Source organism: Petromyzon marinus, chromosome 56 (assembly GCF_048934315.1).
Source record: "Petromyzon marinus isolate PM22_M1 ecotype Great Lakes invasive population chromosome 56, UKy_Petmar_22M1.pri1.0, whole genome shotgun sequence".
NCBI lineage: Eukaryota > Metazoa > Chordata > Hyperoartia > Petromyzontiformes > Petromyzontidae > Petromyzon > Petromyzon marinus.
The window spans coordinates 7,281,439-7,306,758 of record NC_133722.1 but is presented as its reverse complement, the minus strand read 5'-3'; the positions used below and the strand labels follow the sequence as shown (position 1 = coordinate 7,306,758).

The 25,320-nt window shown below is 45.1% G+C and overlaps 2 protein-coding genes across 9 annotated transcripts; one reads left to right on the top strand and one right to left on the bottom strand.

Moving 5' to 3' along the window:
- The first annotated feature begins 12 nt into the window (after positions 1–12).
- LOC116954815 (uncharacterized) lies at positions 13–12,095 on the top strand. Of its 2 annotated transcripts, none has more exons than XM_032975653.2 (9): positions 13–296; positions 1,984–2,133; positions 3,386–3,562; positions 3,989–4,105; positions 4,388–4,546; positions 5,607–5,710; positions 7,455–7,613; positions 9,060–9,121; positions 11,430–12,095. In XM_032975653.2, exons 1-9 carry the CDS (start codon positions 189–191, stop codon positions 11,534–11,536), a joined length of 1,143 nt encoding a protein of 380 aa, XP_032831544.1. In that variant the 5' UTR covers positions 13–188; the 3' UTR covers positions 11,537–12,095. The 2 variants fall into 2 exon arrangements, with proteins under 2 accessions (XP_032831544.1, XP_032831541.1); XM_032975650.2 differs by having other exon boundaries at positions 14–296; positions 8,973–9,121.
- LOC116954811 (zona pellucida-binding protein 2-like) lies at positions 11,748–24,958 on the bottom strand. Of its 7 annotated transcripts, none has more exons than XM_076052523.1 (10): positions 24,659–24,958; positions 19,567–20,070; positions 18,928–19,044; positions 18,660–18,803; positions 17,161–17,394; positions 16,497–16,585; positions 16,147–16,321; positions 15,340–15,501; positions 13,705–13,789; positions 11,748–13,434 (listed from the first exon to the last, which is right to left on the bottom strand). In XM_076052523.1, the coding sequence occupies exons 1-10, from the start codon at positions 24,708–24,710 to the stop codon at positions 13,206–13,208; spliced, it is 1,791 nt and encodes a 596-aa protein (XP_075908638.1). In that variant the 5' UTR covers positions 24,711–24,958; the 3' UTR covers positions 11,748–13,205. The 7 variants fall into 7 exon arrangements, with proteins under 7 accessions (XP_075908638.1, XP_075908641.1, XP_075908640.1 ...); XM_076052526.1 differs by lacking the exon at positions 24,659–24,958 and adding an exon at positions 24,598–24,617; XM_076052525.1 differs by lacking the exon at positions 24,659–24,958 and adding an exon at positions 23,571–23,757.
- Between the last annotated feature and the right edge of the window lie 362 nt (positions 24,959–25,320).

Below are 25,320 nucleotides of genomic sequence, written 5' to 3'. Positions count from 1 at the left end.
GTGTGGCGTGTGGCGTCACATCCTCCACCCCCGCACGCCGTTGCCATGGACCGCGGCGGGAAATTTTGGCGCTCGCTGTGGCCGCGCGAGATCGCGCGTCGGCCCCGTCGGTGCCGAGCCGCCGGAGAAGAGAAAGCAAGAGAGGTAGAGAGAGGGAGAGAGAGAGAGGCAAGTGAAGGGGTAAACCCATGAGGGGTGCCCGTGCCTCGTTGGGCCGCAGGGCCCGTGAGGTGGCACCGGTCGGCGTGTGGCTGGAGGGGGCCGGCGATCGGGGGGAGCCTCTGAACGCGGCTGCGGTGAGTTGTTGTTTTGTTAAAGTCTTTATTTTTTTTAGTATCAATCCGCCGCTAGATGAAGCTCCTCCTCACGCCGTATCAATAAACACAATAGACAGGAAGGACAAGTTCAAAGGGATCCCATAATGCACATGCATAATGCAGCGTTGGTGTACGGTGCTATTTCAGGAATATTTTGATGTGTTTTTTTTCCTGGATTTTCTGTTCGCGCAGTCACACACAGTCACTTTAAGATGTTTTCTTTGTTCATGTTTTTGTTTGTTGTGCTTGCACCCGATTCAAGAGCCGAATGGCTCGCAGGGCTATACCAAATAAATGGAACTATGAACGTTGCCTCAGTAATACCCCCCCCACATTGTGCAAGAGCGCAGAAGCGTGGTCATCTACGCATCTATATAAGGAACGAAACAGGAGGACTTCTCCACAAATGTGGCTGTCGCCTGATGAAGCTGGCTGTAATTACCGGCGAAACGTCGTACTCAAGATTGTAAATGTTGTAGCTTGGCTCTCCAACACACAACCGGTGGTGGTGTACTAGTGACGAATTGGCCACGTTCTGTTTACGTGACAATCCCTTACTATTTTTTTTATTTAAAGCTTTCGTGACTGCAGGGATTCATATTCTTGGTTCTTTCGGTAAAGTCACCACGTAGAAGGGAAACAATAAAATAATAAAAAATATAAAACAATAAAATTCTCACGACGTTTCGACTAATGATTGCTTGTGTTGCAGTCGAAACGTCGTGAGAATTTTATTGTTTTATATTTTTATTATTTCCCTTCTCCGTGACTTTACCGAAAGAACCAAGAATATGAACCCCTTACTAGTTGGCTGTGTCGGGTGGTGGCGGGGTTTAACGACACATTCACGCGATCTCAACTCCAAAAACCTCTTATGTAGTCTATTTTTTCTCGGAAACGTAAAAATAAACCCCTCCGTAACTTTACCACGCCCCTGCAGTGTGTGGCGGCTTGACTGACGGGGTTTAGACTCAGGACAATGCTGTTGATGTTTTATAACACAATCATATGTCCCCATTTAACTGATCTCTTACCAAGGCCGTAGTTATAATATATTGGGGGGGGGGGACACACATATCCCCCCCCCAATATTCAAATATGCTCAAAATGCCCCCCCCCCCCCCATATATTGCTATAAAAATATTTTAAGAAGTAATAATTGCTATGCTATGTAAATAAAATAAAACAATTTGCTAAACCTTGGCCACAATATCTGAACTTGTCTTCATATAAATCAATGCATAGATTTCTGTTTATATGATTGTGGTTGTGGTTGTACTTTATTAATCCCTAATCTCAATCATACAATGAAACAAGAAATGGTAAAATAAAGTAAAAACAGAGCAATGTAATACAATACACTATTAGACATTATTGTGAAAAATAAATTAAAAGTCCATCCCATGCGTGAGTGAATTTTTTTTATATTTTAGGCAGGAAATGGCAGGAAATGAGTTTTCAAATTTAAATTTTTTTTTCTGGGTTGGGACCCCCAGACCCCCTGGAAGATTTGGTCCCCCCCCCCAATGTTGACTCCATGGCTACGGCCTTGGTTTATAACACCATCATGTGTCCCCATTTAACCGATCTCTTACTAAACCCTCTGGACGGCTGAACGATTATTCTGATTCTCCGTGGGTCCCCGTTTGCCGCCTTTGTTTTGCAGGTGGCAGCGGAGCTGGAGGAGGAGAGGCTGAGTGAACTCTTCAAGGAGAAGAGGGAGAGGTTGAGGAGGTTCCAGCAGGAGGTGCAGAGGAGGGTGACTGAGCAGGCGCGGCTCAAGAGAGACCAGCAGCTACAGAGCGCCGTGCACGAAGTACACCATTCCCTCGTTTTTCGCGACGAGGGATACATTTGGGATGAGGGATACGAGAGGCTGAGTGAACTCCCCAAGGAGAGGAGGGGAGAGGTTGAGGAGGTTCCAGCAGGAGGTGCAGAGGAGGTTGACAGCAGGCGCGGCAAAAGAGAGACCAGCAGCTACAGAGCGCTGTGCACGAAGTACACCATTCCCTCGTTATTCGTGACTAGGGATACATTATTCGATTTGAGGGAACGTTGTTACGGGATAAGGCAACGTTATTTTATTCACCCCGAACGTTATTCGGGATCAGGGATACATTTGGGATACGTTGTGGAGATGCTCGTGTTGTAGAAAATTTCGCGGATAATGATGTTGGCCTACGAAGATTGGAACGCGTGCAACGTCTGTAGATGCTTCTAAAGCTTGGAGGAGTTCTCTCTCATCCCGCTCATCTCTTTTTCTCGTCACTTTCTCTCTCTAGATGCAGTCGTGTATGTTGCATATATTTTTTTTATATTGTTGCACATTTGATTTAGTACACGTATCTTGAGCTTAAGAATTGTTATTAATCGACGGATCAATTTATTATTACATCCCTGGTAGGTTTCCTAAATATAGCATTAAATGTTTTGTGCAGAATATCGCCGACTGGCAGTTCTTCTAGAAGTCCAGCTAGCAGATTTCTTTGTGCATAGTTACATAAAAGTACAATTGATAAAAACAAGTTATTATGGTGGAAAAACCTTCCAGTGACTGTTGAAGGCGATTATAGGCAGTTTCAATATTTAAATTTGAAATTAGCAACCAATATGTGTTTTTTAAAAATGTGTCAAACAAATGTTTAAACTATGTAAAAAAAAAATATCAGGTAAGGCCCACTGAGTTACATAGCTTTTTGTCAGAAGGGTCCTGGCCACAAACGATAGCTCAACGAAGTGGCTTATCACATGTATGTATGTTGAACTTCTTTCGCACCATACGTAGCCAACTGCTAATCGGAGGTGCAGAAAATGTATAGTAGCCAAATACTCTTCACGGACGATTCTAAATGTGGAGGGAGAAAAATCCACGCGACTATGGGGAGAACATGCAAACTCCAGACATCCAGGCATCAGGGTCAGGATTGATCCCATGACCTCCTGTGTACCAGGTGAGGTAGATAACATCTCGCCACCGTGGCGCCCAGTTTAGATGAGGCGTTGAAGCAAATATAATAATTTGCCATCGTGTCTCACTGAACATTTGTCTTCTTTCTGACTGTGCACAGTTTGAAAAGATAAGTCACGCGGCCAGTTTGGCAGATGGCTTCCTGTCTAAGAGGGACACGTGCCTTTTTCGAGATGCACCCGGCCTTCAAATCTGCAGTCCACAGAGGAAGGGCGTCCGTATTGCAGCTGCAGGCCATGACCAAGAGGAGTTTGGCGAGAGAAAGCATCCCCTCGAGGTACGTTATTCGCAACTAATGTTGCGCAAAAATTCGCAAGCGAAAAATGCTAAGCGATCGAGGAACGGCGAAGACAAAGGTACATTAAAGTCGTCGCGAGCGATAATATGGCAGTTAATAACTCGTGAAAATCACGGAGCAGTCGGTTAAAAAAAACACTTGCAGAGAAATTGTTTGAGACTGTATCAGGAGTATATGTTTTAAAGGACACTGAATAGTTAATTTATGTGTGACTATCCAAGGTGTGGCATGACTTCAAAAAAGTGTATTTGTTTAAATCTAGATGAAAATGCAACTGCATTTTAGCACACTAACGATTATTTCAGTCACAAACATGCATGTTGTGTTCACATCGTTGCCAAATGCTTATTGAGCATCGTGCTTTAAGCAAGTAAATGTTACAAGAACCACTGTACTTTGTCCCAGGTGCCCACGTTTCGAAGACAAGCGATGGATAAGCTGGCAACGCGGAAAATCGAGCCGGGTGGAAGTGCGACATCTGATCTGCCTGGCGATTTCTGGAAAGTGGCCGCTTTTAAAGATGTACGCAGAATGAAGTGTCTGCATGGTAGTACACCATTAAAAACATATATATAGATACAATGCCTTGTGACCAGCAGAGTGAAGTAAAATAATAGTTTATTTGTCATGCGCACAGGATACAGTGACGTGTACGCGGTACACAAGTGCAACAACATCTATCGTTGTACTCTACAAATATGCTCCCATGTATGATGACTGCATATCGGGACGTTGAATAAACCAGCGTCTCTCCAATTGCTAAGCGTGCCACGTGTTGCCTGCTCGTTTTTTTTTCACGTTTAGAATCACACCTCAAGGCAAATGCCCGTCGTACCCAGAGAGCCGGAGAGTCGTGCTGGGGATGAGTCAGAGGATGATTGGACGGAGCCCGTGGATGTGCAGGACCCTCAGGAGAAACGCGTACAGGGACCCTTGCCAAACGGCGTGACCTCTACTATGCAGGTAGGAAGCTGTCCTGCTCCCATATTCTCCGGATTATAAGAAACTTCGGAAAGTGTGTATGTATGTATGTTGAACTTCTTTCACACCGTACTCGGCCAATCATCCTAATCGGGGGAGATGCTCCTCAAACATGTGGCAGGTATTTTTTTATTTTTTGTAGGAACGTTCTGATCCCGTGCCCCTACTGGACATCTGTGAAAAAGAGCTTTAGAGCTCATTGGATTCCTCCAGTATAAATATGCTGTTTCTGAATAACGTAATTAAAATCTGGTCCCACACACATAGTTTAATGAAAAATATAAGAATAGGCTTCACCCATTCCAGCATTAATACAGGTGTTAACATACTCCTTGGTTCTTTCGGTAAAGGCACGTGGTTAGAAATAAAATAATAAAATTATTTCTAACTACGTGACTTTACCAAAAGAACCAAAGAGTATGGATTCCTGCAGTCACTAAAACTTCAAATCAATGTGTTAACATGTTCAAGTCTTGATTTAAAGCTTTCGTGACTGCATGGATTCATTTTATTGGTTCTTTCGGTAAAGTCACGCAGAAGGGAAACAAAATAATTTAAATATAAAACAATAAAATTCTCACGACGTTTCGACTGCAACACAAGCAATCATTATCAGGTGTGAAAACCACAGCTTTTTTCAAATTTTCTTGCTGTGGTTTTCACACCTGATGATGATTGCTTGTGTTGCAGTCGAAACGTCGTGATAATTTTATTGTTTTATATTTTTATTGTTTCCCTTCTACGTGACTTTACCGAAAGAACCAGTAATATTAATACAGGTGTTAACATGTTCAAGTCTGCATGAACCACACGTATGCAAACAAACATGTTCTGATGATATATGCACTTTCTTTTAATCTGATTGCCCTACACCAGAGACGGCCTTCTTTATGGCCTTGTCTCACCAGTGTTAGACCAGAAAACGACAAAAGGCGAACTGTACAAAGGAAACGCATGTGCCAGTATTAATAGTTTGGATTGAGCAATTTATAAGGCAAAATGGGGGGGGATCTTTTTTTTTTGGTCTTGTCTGTGTGTGCAGAAACAGACTCGGTACTCAACGTTGCGGAGAGTTTTTCAGGACCTTGAGAGAGAGCGAGTGAAGGAGCACTGCAGGCAAAAGGAACACCAGAAGAGAATGGCCAGGTGATGAGTCTCCAGGATTAGTAAGACGTACCCCAGACTTGTGTCCAGTTGTCAGTAAAGAGTTACACAAATCTGGTGACACACAAACACCCAATTGTAAGATGCTCCGGAGAGTAAGGGGCCATCCATAATTGACGTCACGCGATTTTGGACGATTTTTGACCCCCCTCCCCCCCCTCGTCACACGGCATCACAAAAAGTCAGACCCCCCCTCAAATATGACGTCACAAAGCTCTGCCCCCCCCCCCAATAGTGTGTATTTAATGTGGAGCTGCACTCTGATGTTGTAGGAGAAAAAACATTTTTTTAAAAGTCTAATTCAGTAGAACGTGTTGTCTATATTTATTTAAAGGTGCGCATTTTGATGTGACGTCACATTTCTCAAACCCCCCCCCCCATCACACATCGTCACAAATGACTGACCCCCCCCCGCCCCGGGTGCGTGACGTCATTTATGGACGGCCCCTAAGATGTTCCCAAAACGTGTGTCGATAATGTTACACAAATTCTGGTCACACACAAAGCACCTCTGCTTTGAAAATGCACGGAAAAAAGTCCATCTGAAAATCCGTAGAATATGGTAGCTGACAGGTCGTCCAGGTCCACATTACAAACCTGTCAACCCCTTATCAGTGCCCTACCTTATTACGGACCAATTCAGACCTTATTGGTCACCCTGTGCCCTTATACATCTCAACGTTCATCCCACAAAGTCCCATCACAAGGGAGAAACACAAACAAATGTATCATTTTTTTCCCGTATGGAAACGGCAGTACGCCGTATGGACCTGAATACTCAATTTCTTTGTACAAGAATATGGGTAAACCGTATGAGTTGACAGGTGTGACATTACGTGAATCACCCAATCATGTACAAATATGTAAGGTCTAAACATTAGACATGAAGTAAATGCATTGATTCATCAATTAAAATAGATTCTGATGCTCATGAATACATGCATACAATCCTGCTTGTGACGAACAATTATTTTGCCTATGCAATAATATACATGTATTGCTCTGTCAATCCACTTGTGCATGAGGGCCTCCCTCTGCCATGCAGGCAATGGGGGTTATTTGACGATAATTCACATCGCTGGTCAGTGTGCGTTGGTGAGGTGAATAGATGTGGGAGCATATTATCGCAGTACACCAGTGGATTTTACTGCATTGCCCTTTGCTGATCACCACGTAGCCCTGCATCCGAGCATTATCCAATTTTATACCTGCTTAGCTTCGAAGATCTGACAAGATCTAGTGGTTTTCTGGGTGATTTTGTCATTTGTTTGTGGGATATTACTTTGCTATGATGTCATCTGTCATTTAACTCGTTTCCGGTGACGTACGTACGTACGTGTTCGTCATAAGTTTTTCTTCAGGTTCCGTTCCGAATACGTTTGTTTACGTCATTGGGACGGAATCGATTCCTAACGGAATCGGAAGTAAAAGGCCGTGCGGGAGGGGGTGTGTGTGCACAGTTTGGCGCCGTCTATCGTAGAGTAGCGGTCATGTCGCCACAGTTCTATGCGGGTGAGTACAGTGCAAAGTCTTTAAAAAAAAACCGGCAGCACTACGCCTCTCTGAATACAATTAACACTCGGCCGCCTGCGCGTTCCGAAATTCAGAGGTGAACACGACGCCCAACCCTGCAACTTGCAGATGTCCCGGAACAGGAACGAACGGGTTCACGTGCGTGCTTTTGAAGTTTGCCTTAAACTCACTCTCTTTTGTTGTGCCAACCCAGGATCAGAGCTGCGAAGGAAAAAGCAAGGCAGATTGAAGAACGGAAGATCGTGTCGGCTCTTGAGGAGGAGCGGGAGAGGAAACGAATTATTCGGTCAAAGGACGAGCAACAAAAGGTGACGGTGACGAGGGAACTGCAGCGAAATAAAGAAACCGTCAGGTACGAGCGACGTTCACCGTAGTTTATTGAGTACACCTTTAACACATCCACTCTCAAGCAGGACGGCGCACATATTTTGGTTCGTGCACCAGCAAATGTCAACCACCAGGGGTTATAAACCGCGAACCTTCGTGACTAGCGGGAAATAACGCCAACGCTCGGTCACGTTACAAAACGGTTTGGATGCGTCTTAGATGCGACACGCATATCCACCCCCCCCCCCCTCCTCTTCCTACTCCCGTCCCCTACTCCCTGTTCTTCCTCCCTTATCGTCCCCTCCCCAGGTTTAGTGATGTGTGTTGTGTGTGTGTCGCTATTGTAAACTTTTAATCACATTTGTTGGGAAAACTGTTTTAACGTTGTTTAGATAGCATTGTTTTAGTAAGTTTTAGAGGGGCTTGGTTTGGCCCGATTTTTTTTTACTTAGTATAGATTTATATTTTGATTTAAAGCTTTCGTGACTGCAGTAATTCATATTCTTAGCTCTTTCGGTAAAGTCACGTTGACTTTACAGTGACTTTACAGAAAGAGATAAGAATATAGATTTATACTTAAAATGTTGATCTGTATTGTATTATGATTGTTATTGGGATGAAACATAGAAATGGAATTTTTTGTACGCAGCATGGAACGGGTGATGCTTTTTCCGTAGGATTTTATTATGTATGTGATGTTTAGATTTGTGTATAATGACTTTTAGGTGTATCTTGTAATTTTATTGTTTGTTGCGGTTGCACCCAAATCAAGAGCCGAATGGCTCACAGGGTAAATCCTAATAAATGAAACTGAAAACTGAAAATATAAAAGTACCCTGCTCACAGTGAGCCCAATTTGTTCCCTCACTAAACCCAGGAGCACAGAGTTTGGGGGACTTCTGTCCATGGAGTTTCTGTGGCTCCCCCCCCCTTCCCCACGTCGCGGTTTGTGCTCAGTAGCGAGCTTGTGTTGAAATCCAATTTAAAATAAAAATGTGCCACGCGCGTATTACGATACTGTACAAAATCGGGATAGAAAAATGTGCACAGACTTAAGAGTTTGAAGAAGACAGCGTTTTGGTCATGAATAAATCATGGTTGATCCATAAATTGTATGTTCTAGCTCTCCGATGTGCTTTTGGTTTGTACCGCGTGTTCGGCATGATGTCCGACGGTTTCCTCCACGTGCTGGGAGAGCTGCTTTTTGAGGTCCTGAAGAAGGCCCCCGTCGCGTAGAGCGGAACATCGGGGACGTCGTGCAGAACAATGCGGCGTACAAACCCAAAAAAAACACTGGAGAGTTTGGCACCATCGCGAATACCTTCGCGTGAGAAATCGTGACCTGGCTGCCATGGTTTTGTTTCTTCAAATTCATTGTTGCCAGGTTTATCGAGGCGCTGAGAATGCAAACGTTGAAAGAAATAGAGAAGAAAAATATCCTGCTGCCCCCCATGTGCTTCTGTGGCGACAGCTTCTGGGATTCGCACCCCGACAGCTGCGCCAACAACTGTGCATTCTACAAGAATGAGAAGGGTATGCAGCGAATGGTACACCCACAATGCATAATTCCATTACACTCGTGGTCCGGGATCAAGGAGTGCTCAATGAGTTATTGGACGATAGACGTGAAGCTTGAAACGATTCACCACGTCGAAGGCAGCAAGTAGCTAATCTTTAAAATCAGATCTCTTTCAACCTGTGAATACACTAAACAATCTTCAAATATCCACTAAAAACGTCTCTTTCTAAAATGGCTTTCTCTCTTTTTAGTTATTTTCAAACGTCTTTCTCGCCTCTTCTTTCCTCGGTTGATGTTAAACTATTTCCGCCTCTCCATGCATAGCGCCCTGAGAATGTTTTTTTTTAAGAGCGCTTTATACATTTTCATTATAATTATTATCTCAGTATTACTCGTAAACCACAATATCTACAATAACCGAAAACGACATTTTAGATGACACAATTCTAAGGTGGGGGTGGCTGAAGAGTCTCAAAGCATCGAGAATACTTGATTTGATGCATTGTTGCATGCTGAATGAAAATATGTCAACACGTACAAATTAAATTCATTTGAGCTCTAACAGTGATGACTATGCATGTAGCAGTACATTCATTCATTCACTTATTGAATGAAACTGTTTCTTATACTCGCTACACGTGCATCAAGTTGTGCGTATATTTATTTTTGTTGTCAATGGTTCACGTGACACCACCCCCTGCATCCGGCTAGAGACGCTACATTCACCACGATGTTCGTATATATTATTGATTCTTGACTCAAATCATGACCTGGAATCGTACCAATTCATTGAAACACATTCCTGCGGAGGGAGTTGGTAGGAGCGTTGGGTTGCTCGGTCAATGGCCAGGGTCAACGGCACCACGTGGTGTATTCCGCAAATATGTCCGACTGTGAGGGTGGGCACAAGCCAGCGTGAGTAGGTTAAACGTTGAGTTTTATAAGGGCACCACGGGGTGACCAGCCCCTCCCCACCCAGCCCCACCCCCCACCCAGCCCCTCCCCACCCAGCCCCACCCCTCCCACCCAGCCCCTCCCCACCCACCCAGCCCCCCCCCCACCTAGCCCCTCCCCACCCAGCCCCTCCCCACCCTCCCCTCTCCACCCAGCCCCACCCCTCCCATTTTTGGATGCACGATGGACAGACACAATCCCCTGTGGGCTGGTGGTGTAACCATGAGGTTCCTACCAGTATTAAAAGGGAGGTGAATCTATGCGCCTAATGATGTAACGTGTTGGTGAGCTCTCTTAAACCAATTTTGTTCGTAAAAAAAAAAACACTTTCGTCAGTAATACTGCCTTAAAAGGAAACATACAATAGGTGACGTTTTGGGCCATGGTCCTTCTGCAGAGCATATCGGTTGACATGTGCATGACGAACATGTTGAGTTTTTTTGTCGTGTGTGTGTGCGCGTTTGTGTACCACTGCCAACGCATTAACGCAAATTCTCTTTGTCACTTATACCACGTGCTGTTTGCAAACTTGAAGCCTTGATACCCTTGCTATTCGTGCTGCCTGCCACATGCGTTTGAGGAGGAGATACAGATGACACTGAAATATGATGAATCGAGTGATTTGGACAAAAGACAGATGTGGTCAGATGAGAGAAGAGAACTGCAGACAGGATTGGAATATTAACTCGCTTATATAATTCATAATAAAGGTTTTTGGGTTAGATCGCGTTTATTTATAAATGTGTCGTAACCCTCCACCACCCGACACGGCCAATCAGCAAAAAAAGTGTCACGTTGACAAAAGACAAATAATTCACTACTTTAGCCCACCGGTGTGTTGAAGAGTGAATCCACATTTACAGTTTGAGTACGACGTTTCGCTGGTAAATACATCCAGCATCATCGGGCAATTCGCCAGAATGGTAAAGCCCCCACTTGCTCCCGGTTTTATATAGAGCAGCAGGGTGACGTCATCACTTAACTCATATCAGGTGCAGTGATTAGAGGCAGAGGGGGGGTATTGTAATTATATAATCGATTAGTAATCAGTCATTGGTTATGATTAGTAATGAGTTGTAGATTAGTAATTCTTTAAATCAAAATGTAATGTGTATTATTTAATAATACGCTTCCAGGCCGCATTAAGCCTGTAGCTGTCAGAGCGATTAAAGTTATTCCTCTCAATTTCAATATAAGTTGTATTTTTTTACCAAATGATTTCTAGCGGACGTTTGATGCATCCATTTTTTTCTCTCGCATGAACCTGGGGGCCCCTTGGGCTGCTCAGCTTTTGCTCCGTTTGGCTATGTCTCGCACCACCGCTGCACGCTTCCCGTGTAGCGCCCGACCTTGTGTTCCTCTGCGAAGCTTATGCCCAGGCGCTGCGGTCCGTGCTGGCCTCCTGCAACATGAGAAGTGGACGCACTCGCAGCCGGATGATTGCAAGCACGACAGCTTCGCTTGGATGCAATTGATCGCGCAAGAAGATTGGAACGCATCTGAGAGTACCGTCCACCGAGGAGTCGGAGCGATGAAATGAGTTCGTGGGCCGGTGCTTGGTTGTATTATTACATCGCAGGATCGTGGAAGGTGGTGGAGGGCTTGGATAGACCGTGGCCAATGATGATGATGGTCACCACACACACAGCTGGCAGATATAGACCGAATTCACAGCCACGTGGAACATGTCTTAAAATAAGTCATTTATTTAAAATGCACACGTTTTATTTGTTTCAATTGCATGTCCGTTGGAATATTTCGCTGCAGAGCAAGAACAAGTGTTAAACCTCGATTTAAAGCTTTCGTGACTGCAGGGATTCATCTTCTCGGTTCTTTCGGTAAAGTCACGTAGAAGGAAAATAATAAAAATATAACTTTTATTATTTCCCTTCTACGTGACTTTACCGAAAGAACCAAGAAGAAGTGTTAAACCCATCGCGGTAATCAATTTAAACAAATACAAATTGCAGTCAACGCATACATGTTTTAAAGTTAGACATTTTTTGTTCCGAATAAACGTTTGTTGCTACTGGACACATTTTTATACTCCCTTTATTTTACGATTACATTTGTACAATTACAATGCCTTCCTGGTGTTGCAGCGGTCGAATGAGCGGCTCGTAAACGGGATGGTTGCGAGTTCAAATCCTGATCGGCCGTTAACTCGGCCCCTAATTCCTCCAGGGTTGATAACATGACTACTGCATTGTGGAGAAGCCAAGAGTGGTTGTCCTACATTATGACCCACCCCCACCGTAGGAATGAGGAATTTTCACCACTGGCTCTGGGCTGTAAACAGGAGATGAACACCAAATCAATGCTCATTTGAGCAGGAAATCGCTACTTGTGTGCGTCGACAACGTGGATGAATAGAACCACAGCTGCCAAGACAATGTGGTATGGCAACACCACAATCTTGGCAAAAGAAACCAGGTGACACAATTTCATTATCAATGTCCTGATGGCCCGTGGTCGAGACCAGTGGACCGAGTACAAGCCGGAGGATTGAACATGCCAGAGATTGAGCAATGAAATCAGCTCGTGTGTCGGTGCTGGATGAACCATGAGTGATGGTGACATTTTTGGGAGGCCTTAATCCAGTAGTGGCTTTATGATGGCTGATAATGTCTCTCCGCACGATATGTATGTTAGTATCTACACCTTAATCGCTCTGGGTATGTCAAAATCGCTAAAAATATCAAAATAAAATGCATTTCCTGGAAGATATACATCGCTCTCAAGTTATGAAAATATTGAATTAAATGTTGGCATCTGTATGCCATGCATTTACTAGGAATATAAACACTTAACTCGGCAATACCACTGCACTGACACCTATTCTTTATAGCAACAGACACTGGAGTTTGAAAATGTCAGTTGTATAACAACATGTAAGCTGCTCTTCTTATTTGGAAGAAGTCCGTGCAACATCTAACATTAGAGACTTTGTCTTACACTAGATGCTTTCACAGAATTGTTAAGTATGTAACAGTATTACAAGTTTTTCTTGCCATAGCTTTGTGAGATTGGCTGCAATATTTTACAGGTGATATTGGACTCGGTGTATCTAAAGGATGTAATTCTTGTCAAAGGATTTGAATACTGATGAATTTGAGCCCTTCCTCTTGGTCCTGAGCGCAGCCTTTAATAGCTGTGGTCCGACTCGTATGAGATGGAGGTTTCTTCACTGTCATATTCGGTGCTTTCCTCCTGTTTGGTCAGAATGGGGCAAGGTTTTAACCTTCTCTTGGCTTTTACCAAATCCACATTGCGTATGAATTCGTGCAGCGCTTGAATTTTCTTCTGCATCTTTTTCTCCATGCAAGCCAGAGCCATAATGTCATGTGGCTCTGTGCAGCAGCATTTCACGATTCTAAAAAAAAAAACCGAACATCATGCACATGCCTGGATTTTGTAATTCTTTCAAATCACCCCTCCTTTAAATCGCATCTTTATGAGGGTTATTGTAACCCCCAACACCACTACTCTCCACCTCAGATCAGACAAGGCTGGGTGGATGAAGCATGATTTGGTCATCATGTAGAGTACGGTAGTGGGATGAGGTGAGGTCAATAGCATTAACGCAAAATAGCACTTTAATTCAGCTGAAATTATGTTTTTAAATAGTTTATGAAATACTTACATGGCAAATAGAATGGCAAACAACAGGACCCCACCCAATGTTGCACCGACGGTTATTCCAATCAGCCTGCGCAGAGATTGTGGCACTGCAATCATAGACGGACAGCATTTCTGTTAAACAACGTACTGATGCATACACAGTATATAGCAGCCAGTATGCATCAGTACACAGTATGCATCAGTACGGAATATTTAGCTGCATGTGTTGAGCCACTATTTTTAGTGAACAACAGCCAGTTAAGCTCCAACCATTATGCTCGTATATTCGATGCAGAACACGTGAGTAGCACTCATGTTTCCGTGCAGGCAAAAAGTGGCACCAATTTAAATTAATGTAAATTAAATAATCAATTATAATTTCCTTAAGTGTAATTATGGCAAATTGCAAGGCACTCACATTATTATTCCGGTTTGTGTTAAGACCGGATATGAGTTGATATTTAAATTATTGACTGTGCAGGAGTTTAAACATTGACTTTTACATTGGATATTGAACATTCAGTATTTCCATATTCTCTGGATATGACGCAGCCCAAGCTTTGGGGACATTTCGAACAAAAATCCAACTTTTATGGAAAATACAATGCCCGAGAAAGTGAGAAACAAGGGTGGAATACAGAAAATTATTAAAACAGACTGGACACTGGAAAAAAAATCCTTATAATCGGGAAAATACAAAATAAAGAGAATACAGTAAAACCTTGGATTGCGAGCATAATTCGTTCCGGAAACGTGTCTGTAATCCAAAGCACTCGTATATCAAAGCACTCGTATATCAGTTGTGATCACGTGACGCTCGGCAAAGCGTATGCGTACTACTTGTATTGCAAGACCTCGCTCGTTTATCAAATTAATATTTATTTACAATGTTTTGCTCTTCTTGCAAAACACTTGCAGACCAAGTAACTCGCAATCCAAGGTTTTACTGTACAGTGGAAGTGGCTGTGTGGCAAGAAAGTTGTTGACTGTATCCTGTGCCAGTAAAGTTATTTAATCCTCGTCCCACATATAATCTTAAACTAGATTTTTATTTTACCAGGTAAGGCCTACAGAGCCATTAGCTCTTTTTCAGAAGCGACCTGGCCACAAATGATCGCTCAACGAAGTGGCTTATGTGGACATTTATAGCAGCCAAATGCTCTTAAATGCATGTTTATAAATGTGGAGGGAAAATCCGGAGGGCCCGTAGAAAAATCCAAGTGATCACGGGGAGAGAGAGACCACACAAACTCCAAATATACAGGTGTTGGAATCGAACCCACGACCTCCTGTATACCAGGTGAGGTAGTTCACATCTAGCCACCGTGGCGATGGTGACAATAAACGCCACAACGCCAGATTAATTAGGAACACCTTCAGTGATCGCAAACCAAAGCACAAAATCACATTCACAATATTTACGGATTGTACGACGGTAAACCAAAAGCCGCACCCCAAAATTTTGTGGGGGTGGAAATTAAGTCACAATTTTGGTCACGCAAGCTGAAGCCACCTACTGGATTATTAGATATACCACCTTCACTTTAAAATACAGGGCGGGGGGGGGGGGGATAGGAAATGTGCATCTAATAATCCTGATAATTTGGTAAATAGTCATTTTTTTTTTTAAATCACTCGCCAGGTTACCTGTACTCACATACACAATCTTTGGGGGATGTGCTGCCCCTTTTAAGGGTCACGTAATCTTGCGGGCAATCGATGCAGATGGCTGCTCCATAGTGCGGATTGTAGGAACCAATAAGGCACGAGTGGCAGAAGGTGTTGGCTGTGGATGTGAACTTCCCAGGATCGCAAACAACTGTGTAAAGTACATTCAAAAGACACGCACGTGCGCGTTAGGGTTTGTATGTTTATTTCTAGAATGGCATTGAGGGAAAGGGACTCGGCTCCTGTTTGCAGCCGAGCCAATGGTGGAAGCGAGTCTCTCCACTGTTGGCTTTCCCATAAAGTGCGACTCATTTGATCAACCCCAGAGAGATGGTGAACCGAGTCATACCCCAACCGGGATTTGAAATCGTAACTTTCTGATTGGAAGCCGCTCGCTTTTTCCGCAAGGCATCTGTCCAACCTGAACATCGAGGATGAGTTTCGAATCTAAAATGTTCAGGTATTGAAAGATAATTTTGGATATATTTCAGGTATTCAGATCATTAAAATGTAATGCTTTAACGTGACTTCGTTCTGTCAAAAGTAGTGTCACCTGATGTCACGTGACACATCAGAATCAAAATATTTATACTGGAGGAATCCGATGAGCTATAGAGCTCTTTTTCACAGATTTCCAGTCGGGGCACGGGGTAAGAACGTTACAACAAAAACTAAAACAATACAACAGGCGCCAAGGATCGGAATCGAACCCACGACATCCTGTATACCAGCCCAATTCTCCAACACGGACGAAGACTTTAGCCTGAAGCATTAAATAATACTGTCATGTTCTTACCGCAGCATTGGTCACACATGTATCTTGTGTAGTTCTTCCCGAAACCTGGCTTGCAGTGGCTTATCCTCAACGCTTGCATTGAGCCTTTCATGTAAAAGAGCAATGGAGCCAAGCTTTGATCGGAAAATGCCCCATTCGTCTGTTTTTTTAAGAACGCTTGTATTAAACTGTAGGCCTGCACAGACACACAAGGGCAAACATGCAAAGCACAGGTGTATACTTATATGTCCTATCGATTCAAAAGTGAACGATGCAAAACTTATCAAATGAAATGTGCATTTAACAAATGTATGCTAGAATTAAAATGTCACATCGCTGGTACCGTCGCTGTGCACGCAAAGAGTTGTCACCTTTTGTAGGCGCATGTTCGTTTTAGTTTGGCAGGATATAGAGTCATCAGAAGTGCAATACTTGTTCCAGCCATCACCGTAGGGATAGACTGTCGGATAAACAAAAGATCAATAAAAATAAATGCAATACGTAAACGATCATGCTCACCAGCCCCGCCTTGCTACGTTTGTGTCAATACTTAGCCAATGGCTACCACGTGGGCATAAGCTGTGGTTGAGACTCAACAGCTGGATATGAGTGGCAAAATCAGCGATGTAGCATAGTTAGTATGGGCCCTGGTGGAATGGGTCTGTCCACCTTTATTCAAACAATCGCTGTTCTGACATATCCTGACCACCTCATACGGAAAGCCTATCACTCCTGGCACTCCCCCGGAAGTCTCGCAACAGAGTACCAACCAAGCTTCAACCTGCTTAGCTTCATAGATTTTTTTTTTTATATTGGTCTCAATTTAGTGTCATTTTGGGGGGATTTGGTTGTAAGCAGGCCTCCTAGTCCCAACACATCGGCTTAGGCAACAAATACATCCTGCATTTGTATTTATCGGCCTAACTCCCACGTGGAATTGGCCATTTCAGAGGCTATTTGATCTTTCAAGACTAAAGCTTCTCGATTTTCTCGCGCAGATCAGCACTGTCGTCAACCACACCGCGGCAGCCTTACCCATGAAGGAAAAATGAGCAACGTACTCCACTGTCAGCTTCCAACCCACGGCTTCGGGTTTGCCTATTTCGTAGCATTGCCATGTGGGATTCTGGACGATGCAGTTTGTGCTGACAAGGAGAGAGTTCAGCTCATAGCGGATCCACTGTTCACGCTTTACTATGTCCTTGGAGCTGCAAGCATTGGCCCGGTATTTGGCGTGGATGTACATCGTCTGGTACGGCGGGTGGTACACTGAAACAGAACGCCAGTTTTGTCAAGTTGCTGAATAACAGGCGCAGATGTTCACGTGGCATGTGTTATAGTTAGCTGCGGCTTAGACGTGGTTACATTCACGTTGAAGAGTAAAGTCATCCCTTTCCCACCATGTAGAGCTACTCGTATACAATTGTCTGATGTTGACTCACAAGGGACGTTATTGGCATTGGGCAGGACACATCGCTCGCATGGATGTTGGCCGATGGGCGAGACTGGCGATGCAATAGCAGCCAAAGGAGGGAACCGCAGCTACCGCAGACATGGAGCATTGAGATCGGCTTGCAAGCCGGAGCAAGGTGCAATGTGGCATCGCAGGATGGTGAAGGATAGCGAAGGCATGGGGAGGCTTTTTCCAGCAGTGGCTAGACCACGGCTGGTGATACCTTAAGTAATGTGACGGCACCGTAGGCTTACGATAGCACTTTAAGCTGTGCGCAGTGAGCGCGTGTATATTCGATGCAAAGGAGACATTTTAAGTAAGCTGTCATGGTCTTAAAACATCAACAATGACATCAATTTCCTGTTTCACCATAGGTCTCACCCCTGAGATACTCACACACTGTTCCAGTGGTCAGGTCTGGGAGATTCATTCAAGCACTAATGTGTACTGGCTCACAGGACATGACTTATCGATCCCTTTTAAGTAATTCGATGTGAAATGCCTTGAATAAGCTTCATGCAAAGGCCTGTAAGATGTATACCAAATACGCCATTCCAGGTCTCTTGGACACAGTACTGCCTCCCCCCTCAGGTTAAGATCTCATGTTAACATAGCACGCATTACATTGTGGCGTTAAAACTTTGAATACTGTTTTGTGAATGCACGACTGCGTGTATTTAATGGGATCCTGCCACTGTGTAACGGTTCATTGCGCTGGAATTGCAAGCCAGAGGTTGCCAGGGCCATCTCCCGGCATGGCATTCGAAACTCCTGCAAATATCTTAAAGCCCCCTGCCTCTGTCCAACCGGCAGTATAAATGGTTGTACCGCAGTTGGTTGATTGGCAGGCAGCGTGTAGTTGGGTAGGAGATGTCGAGCCAGCGTGGAAGGCTCTGTGCTCTCAAGAGCTCACGCTAGGAGAGGTCCTTTCGCCAGCAGTGACGTGAGCAAGCAATTGAATTGCTGCATCTTTACCCTTTATGTGTATTTAATAATGTTTCAGATCACTATTTTAGGCTGCTTTGTGACGACATGCACCTTAATAGCTTTTGCTAGGATGATGCGCAGTATTTATACTTACCGTAGACCATATACTTTGTGTGAAATGCATAATTCAAATCGGCATTTGCGTATTTAAGGACGCAGGTGTAAACGCCAGCTGTCCGCGGGGTAACCGTCTTGAATATTAGATCTCCATCGCTTGTAACACTCATCTCGGTACTACCTGCAAACAGCAGAGTGTTAAGACGGAGAAAGCCAAGGGCCTAGAAGAGACCGACAATGTAATTTGTCGGGAGAAAAGTGACAACAAAATGAGAACTCCGTGACAGATCAGGAACAATGATCACCTGTTATCTGATGGTCATTTTGGTCAAGCCACAGGTACTCTGGCTCAGCGGTCATTTCGAGGGCAGAAACCCCACAGGGTAACGACTCCTTCGAATGCAGATGGAAATAGACAGGAACTGTAAACAGAACCAAAACATACGTAGCGTTACCGTCGTTCGTGGCTAAATGATGCACCAACTACAACTGTTCTTGAACTCCTCAGCGGCCAGATAGGGTAAAGCTAATTTTTTTTAATATATATAACATTTGAAACTGCCAAAAAAAGGTTCCCTTAGATATGAATTGCTTATGTTGAGTTTGAGTCTTGGAACTGAAATGCTCTCTATTCAGTTACAGTGGTATACAGGGCAATTTAAAAAAATGTTAACACTTACATGGGACTATCGTTTTTAATGTAAAAAAGAATGGATAATACACTGTAACATGAAAACAAATGTATGTCAATAGCTTCAAAAAGTCAAAGAGTCTCCACTTGTTCGCCATCATTGTCAACGCGTGCCTTTAATCTTCTCCAGGTGGTCTCCACAGCCCGGAGGCAGCACAGTTCTTGTGGCGTTGTTGCAAATTCTCAGAAGCGTTCACATTTTTTTAAAGCACGCTGTATTTCACGAGAAAAGTATTTTTTTAAATGATTTTACCTTCATTTGTTTGCTTGGGAAAGTCAAAAGGACTGGCCATTGGCACAATCCTGAACTGTGATCCAGAAGGTGGCACAGCCGCAGGAGGAAAACCGCTGGCAGGCTCCCAGTCAGAACTCATGGCAGACTGAGCATCAGCAGCAGACATCACAACTTGTGAATAGTCATCACCGTCGCCGGCGAGCTCCGATCCGTGCGGCGAATCGACGTCTCCGGCATGGGATTTCAGAATGTCCTTCTGCACCACGACTGAGCGTCTCGCGGAACGTTCAGACACGTGAGATGGCGTGAAGACTGTTTCACGTTCGTTATCATCATACGTATGCCGAGTCAATGTCAACCCGGCAGGTTCTTCGCCAGTCGAAGGGGCCGGTAGATGTATTTGGGGAGACCCCTGCTTGCCTCTAATAAGACTGGGGGAGTCGTCAGTGTTCAAAGATGCGTGGCTGTTTTTATTATTCTCATTATCCAGTAAATCCGATTCAAAATCTTGCTCCAATCTAGCTGAAAAAAGCAAGTGATAACAGCATCTGGTCAATGGTTTTTGTTTTGTTTCCCCCCATAGAGCACATTGATTAAATTCACAATCAATATTTGTTTGTCAAATTTCAAACGTATACGTAAATCCTCCTGCTTGCATAAATGTGTAACACTCGTGTGGTCTATCCGTACGTGGTGTGGTGGGGTAAAGTGTGGGTACTCTAGCCAGGGTGGAAGAGTAGACCTAAATGAGGCAACATCTACAGGGGCCCTCTGGAGCTGCCCGCAAAAGTGTAAGAACTTTCAGGGCTGCACCTTTAACCTTTAATATTCCGTGGCGTACATAAGGTCATCGACGTGCCCAGAATGAACCGGATCGATAATTAAGCTAAGGGGCCGTCCATAAATGACGTCACGCGATTTTGGACGATTTTTGACTCCCCCCCCCCCCCTTCGTCACACGGCGTCACAAAAAGTCAGACCCCCCCCCCCTCAAATATGACGTCACAAGGCTCTGCCCCCCCCAAAAAAAAATATATAAAGCATGCTTCAAATCGCTTTAAACTATTGTCATTGTAGTGCGTATTTAACGTGGCGCTGCACTCTGATGTTGTAGGAGAAAACATCAAAAAGTATATCTAATTAAGTAGAACGTGTTGTCTACATTCATTTAAAGTTGCGCATTTTGATGTGACGTCACATTTCTCACCCCCCCCCCCTCGTCGCACATCGTCACAAATGTCTGACCCCCCCCCCCAGGTGCGTGACGTCATTTATGGACGGGCCCTAAATTAAATCAGCAGTTAGAGTATTTAATCACGTAACTGGCGACGCCTATGGGCGGTTGTGGTGGCGGTTAAACTCGACAATAGGATTACCGTACCCGCCTTTTAAATTTATAACTACGTCTGTACGTATCTGACCGGTCACTTGTTGATTGGATGATCTGTCCACATGCGAAGCTGAATCGTAAGCATGGTGATAATCTTGTACGTGCCTCATTAATATTCACTAATTATAATAATAAAATTCTTGTCAATCCCTTATCATTGCCCTGCTTTATTACACACCGATTCAGAACTTATTGGTCACCCCCGTGCCCATTATAATTATTCAACGTTCATCACAAGGGAGAAACACAAATGTAATATATATTTTTGCCCGTATTGAAACGACTGTAAGCATATATAGACATAAACACTCAATCTCACTGAACAAGAATACGGGGTAAACCGTGATAGGTTGACGGCTGTGTATATCTTCTTTGGTTCTTTCGGTAAAGTCACGTAGAATGAGAATAAAATAATAAATTGATAAAATAAAATAACACAATAATATTCTCACGACGTTTCGGCCACAACACAAGCGGCCTTCATCAGGTGACAGCGCTGTCCTACCAGACAGTCTCGTCCCTTCACCTGATGAAGGCCGCTTGTGTTGTGGCCGAAACGTCGTGAGAATATTATTGTGTTATTTTATTTTATCAATTTATTATTTTATTCTCATTCTACGTGACTTTACCGAAAGAACCAAAGAAGATTAATCCTTGCAGTCACGAAGGCTGTGTATATATTGTTTTTTTTTGTAAAGTCACGTAGAAGCGAAATAATACAATAATAAAAAATATATTCTGACGATGTTTCGATCGCAACACAAGCAATCATCATCAGGTGTGAAAACCACAGCAAGAAAATGTTGTGGTTTTCACACCTGATGATGATTGCTTGTGTTGCAATCGAAACGTCGTGAGAATTTTATTGTTAGATTTTTATTATTTCCCTTCTACGTGACTTTACCGAAAGAACCAAAAATATGAATCCCCTGCAGTCATTGAAGCTTTAAAAGGTTGTGTGTATATATTTTATACCCGAAAAAAGAAGGCGAGTTGAGTCTCAACTGCAATATTTCGGCAGGGGTCCTGCTGCTGCTGCGTTGGCGTTTTAATATTAATAAAGTATTAAAGCTTTCGTGACTGCATACCGAAAAAAACAATGAGTATTTTTAATATTATTTCGTGCGTTGCAGGAACTCGACCAAGACAATTTTTTTTTACACGCTGCGATAGCTCCGTCGGCCTACTTGCTGTACTTGAAACCTTTACTGACGCAACGGGACAGCCCAAACTTAAGTTCGAACGTCGTACGTCGGTTCGCATTTACACATTTTTACCTTTAGGCCGTGACAGTGGTTTTATTCATACGGATGTGTGTGGCTGCCCAGGATAGCGTGTATAGCTTCGTTGTTGTGAGCAGGCAGCTCCTAAACCAGTGCTGTTCACTGCCACTGGCGGGCCCCTGGTTGGCCTTTAGTGCGGCTGGCGGGCCCCTGGTTGGCCTTTAGTGCGGCTGGCGGGCCCCTGGTTGGCCTTAGTGCGGCTGGCGGGCCCCTGGTTGGCCTTTAATACGGCTGGCGGGCCCCTGGTTGGCCTTAGTGCGGCCCCTGACATGCAGGCCCCCTCCGATAACACACAAACAGTGACAACACCCCACCCCATCATCATCATCACCGTCGTGCTGCTGTCAAACCCCAACAATGGTTTCAAACGGTGTGGCCCTTCAGCCAGCGGTGACGTGCGCGGGTAACCGCTGCAGGGCTGCCCCCCTTTGCCTCGTCAACGACAACTCCGGAATGGTCTGTCAGCGTGGGCCCCGTGTTCGTCATCGCAAGGCCCCTGCGGGGCCACTAGCAGGCCCCTGGTGGCCCCTTAAGTGAGGCCTCCCACCGCCCACCCCCCCCGACAATACACAAAATGTGACAACACCTCCCATCATCACCGTGGTGCTGCTGCTGTCACAAACCCCGCAATGGTTTCAAATAATGCGTGGCTGGGCCCTCCTCACTCGCACTGACGAGGTCTCATCGCGGGGCAAGTGGCACCACCAACCCCCCGTCTGAAAGTGTGTGTTAAAAAAAAAACCACGGCCCTACATCACAATCCGGCACTGACCTTCCGACGGGACCACCAGGCGACATCAGTAGCAGCACGAGCAGAAGCAATACGCAAGGCGACTTCGCCATCACCATCACCACCACCAACAACAAACAACAACAACCGCCATTCGCCACCCGAGTGGCGGTGACGTCACCGCGGCGCCTGTGCCAGGCTGGGTGCACGTTGGGGCTACCACGTGAAGTGTCCAACGCCCGCTGGCTGGCAAGGTCACGGGGCAGACCCAGCAGGTGCCACGGGTCGACTGAGATGACCGGCCGATGCACCGCATATGCCCCCCCACCCCCTTACTGTGCCAACTCGCTGCGTTTTATCCACCCGGCGCTCCGCTCGTTGTTGTGAGAGCGTCGCTCCTCTGCCCTTCGTTGTTGATGCTGGGAGGGCGTCTGCCTCCAACTGCCCAGTCGCAGCAGCGTCCTTCACGAGCCTCCTCCACATCATCAACCACAGCCACCACCAGCACACTCCACCCCGCACCGGCCACGCAGCCGCAACGTACACTCAGTGGGCTTTGCCTGGTAGCATGGGGAATGGTTTAGTGTTGTATTTGTAGGCGTTTGGGTGATTTGTTTACCTTTCTCGTACTATGCACTCCTATCGTGATTTTGTATTGTTTGTTGTTACGTTCTTACCCCGTGCCACTACTGGGGACACCCGTGAAAAAAGAGCTTTATAGCTCATCCGATTCCTCCTGCAGTATAATTACACATTCTGAACATCCTCGTTGGGAGACGCTCAACCGGCAACACGTTGGGCCAAACTGACAAGCCCCTCCCATTTTTACAAAACCACGCCTACCTGTAAGCTAGCCCCGCCCCCCACTGCAAACCCCCGCCCCTACTCACAACACCCGCCCCCCACTCTCAACCCCCGCCCCCCATTACCGACCCCCGCCCCCCATTGCTGACCCCCGCCCCCCCACTCTCAACCCCCGCCCCCCACTGCCAACCCTCGCCCCCTACTCTCAACCCCCGCCCCCCACTGCCAACCCCCGCCCCCCACTCCCAATCACCCCCCGCACCCAACCACACCTCACTGAATGACGTAATGTCGTCGAGTCCAACAATCCACGCCCACGTGCCCGCGTCCGAGTAAGCAATTACGTCACCCGTGGCCGCCGCGCTAAATTCCAATAGCGATTCAACACGTGGTAGTAGTAGTTGTGATTGTGCGACCAATATTCATAGTAGAGAGTTTTTGGGGAAAGATCGAGTAAATAATATATTATTTTATTTAAGGCCGTCCATAAATGACGTCACGCGATTTTGGACGATTTTTGACCCCCCCCCCCGTCACAAATCGCTTTAAACTATTGTCATTGTAGCGCGTATTTAATGCGCCGCTGTACTCTGATGTTGTAGGAGAAAACATTTATCAAAAAGTCTAATTAAGGAGAACGTATTGTCTATATTTATTTAAAGTTGCGCATTTTGATGTGACGTCACATTTCTAACCCCCCCCCTCCCCCGTTACAAATCGTCACAAATGTCTGACCCCCCCCAGGTGCGTGACGTCATTAATAGACGGCTCCATAGACTCATACAAAGACACATAGACTCACAGATGTACTCATAGACTCACACAGAGACCCATATACTCACACAGAGGTGCATAGACTCACACACAGCTGCATAGATCCACATAGACCCAGTATGGAGTTACCAAGAAGATGACACTTCCTAGATGGTTCCAAACACTTTGGTTGCAACCACATTGCACGCCTTCGATCCAAATTGCATGCGAAATCTGTTGACTATCGCTGGCTCGTGTTTTAATATTCCATGAATATCGTTGTGTGTCTCTCCTCCGCCAGGTCTAATGAGACGTCTCCCGTGATCCAGGCGGCCTCCAGCTGAACACGAGGGCGAAGAGGGGAGGATGGGGTGCTAGTGGTTGGATGTCTCAACAACAGCGTTACGGAGATCACGTGACGTGAGGGTTGTAAGTTGACGCCGAGGAGGGGGGAGGAGGCGCCTCCCCCCACAATGTGGAGTGACGTCAGCCGCTAATTATTATTATTGGCGGGGGGGGGTCCTTTTGGATGACGTCATCTCTTCATGCTTATTAATTAGGAGGGTTGTTCGATGTGGAGTAACGTCACCTGCTCATGATTATTAATGAGGGGGGGTTCTCCATGCGGAGTGACGCCAACTGCTCATGATTATTAATGAGGAGGGGGAGGGGTCCATGTGAAGGACGTAACCTGTTCATGATTAAATCTTGACTTAAAGGTTTTCGTGACTGCAGGAATTCATATTCTTGGGTCTTTCGGTAAAGTCACGTCGATAGGTTCAAAGAAAATTTAAATTTTATTTTTGTTACTT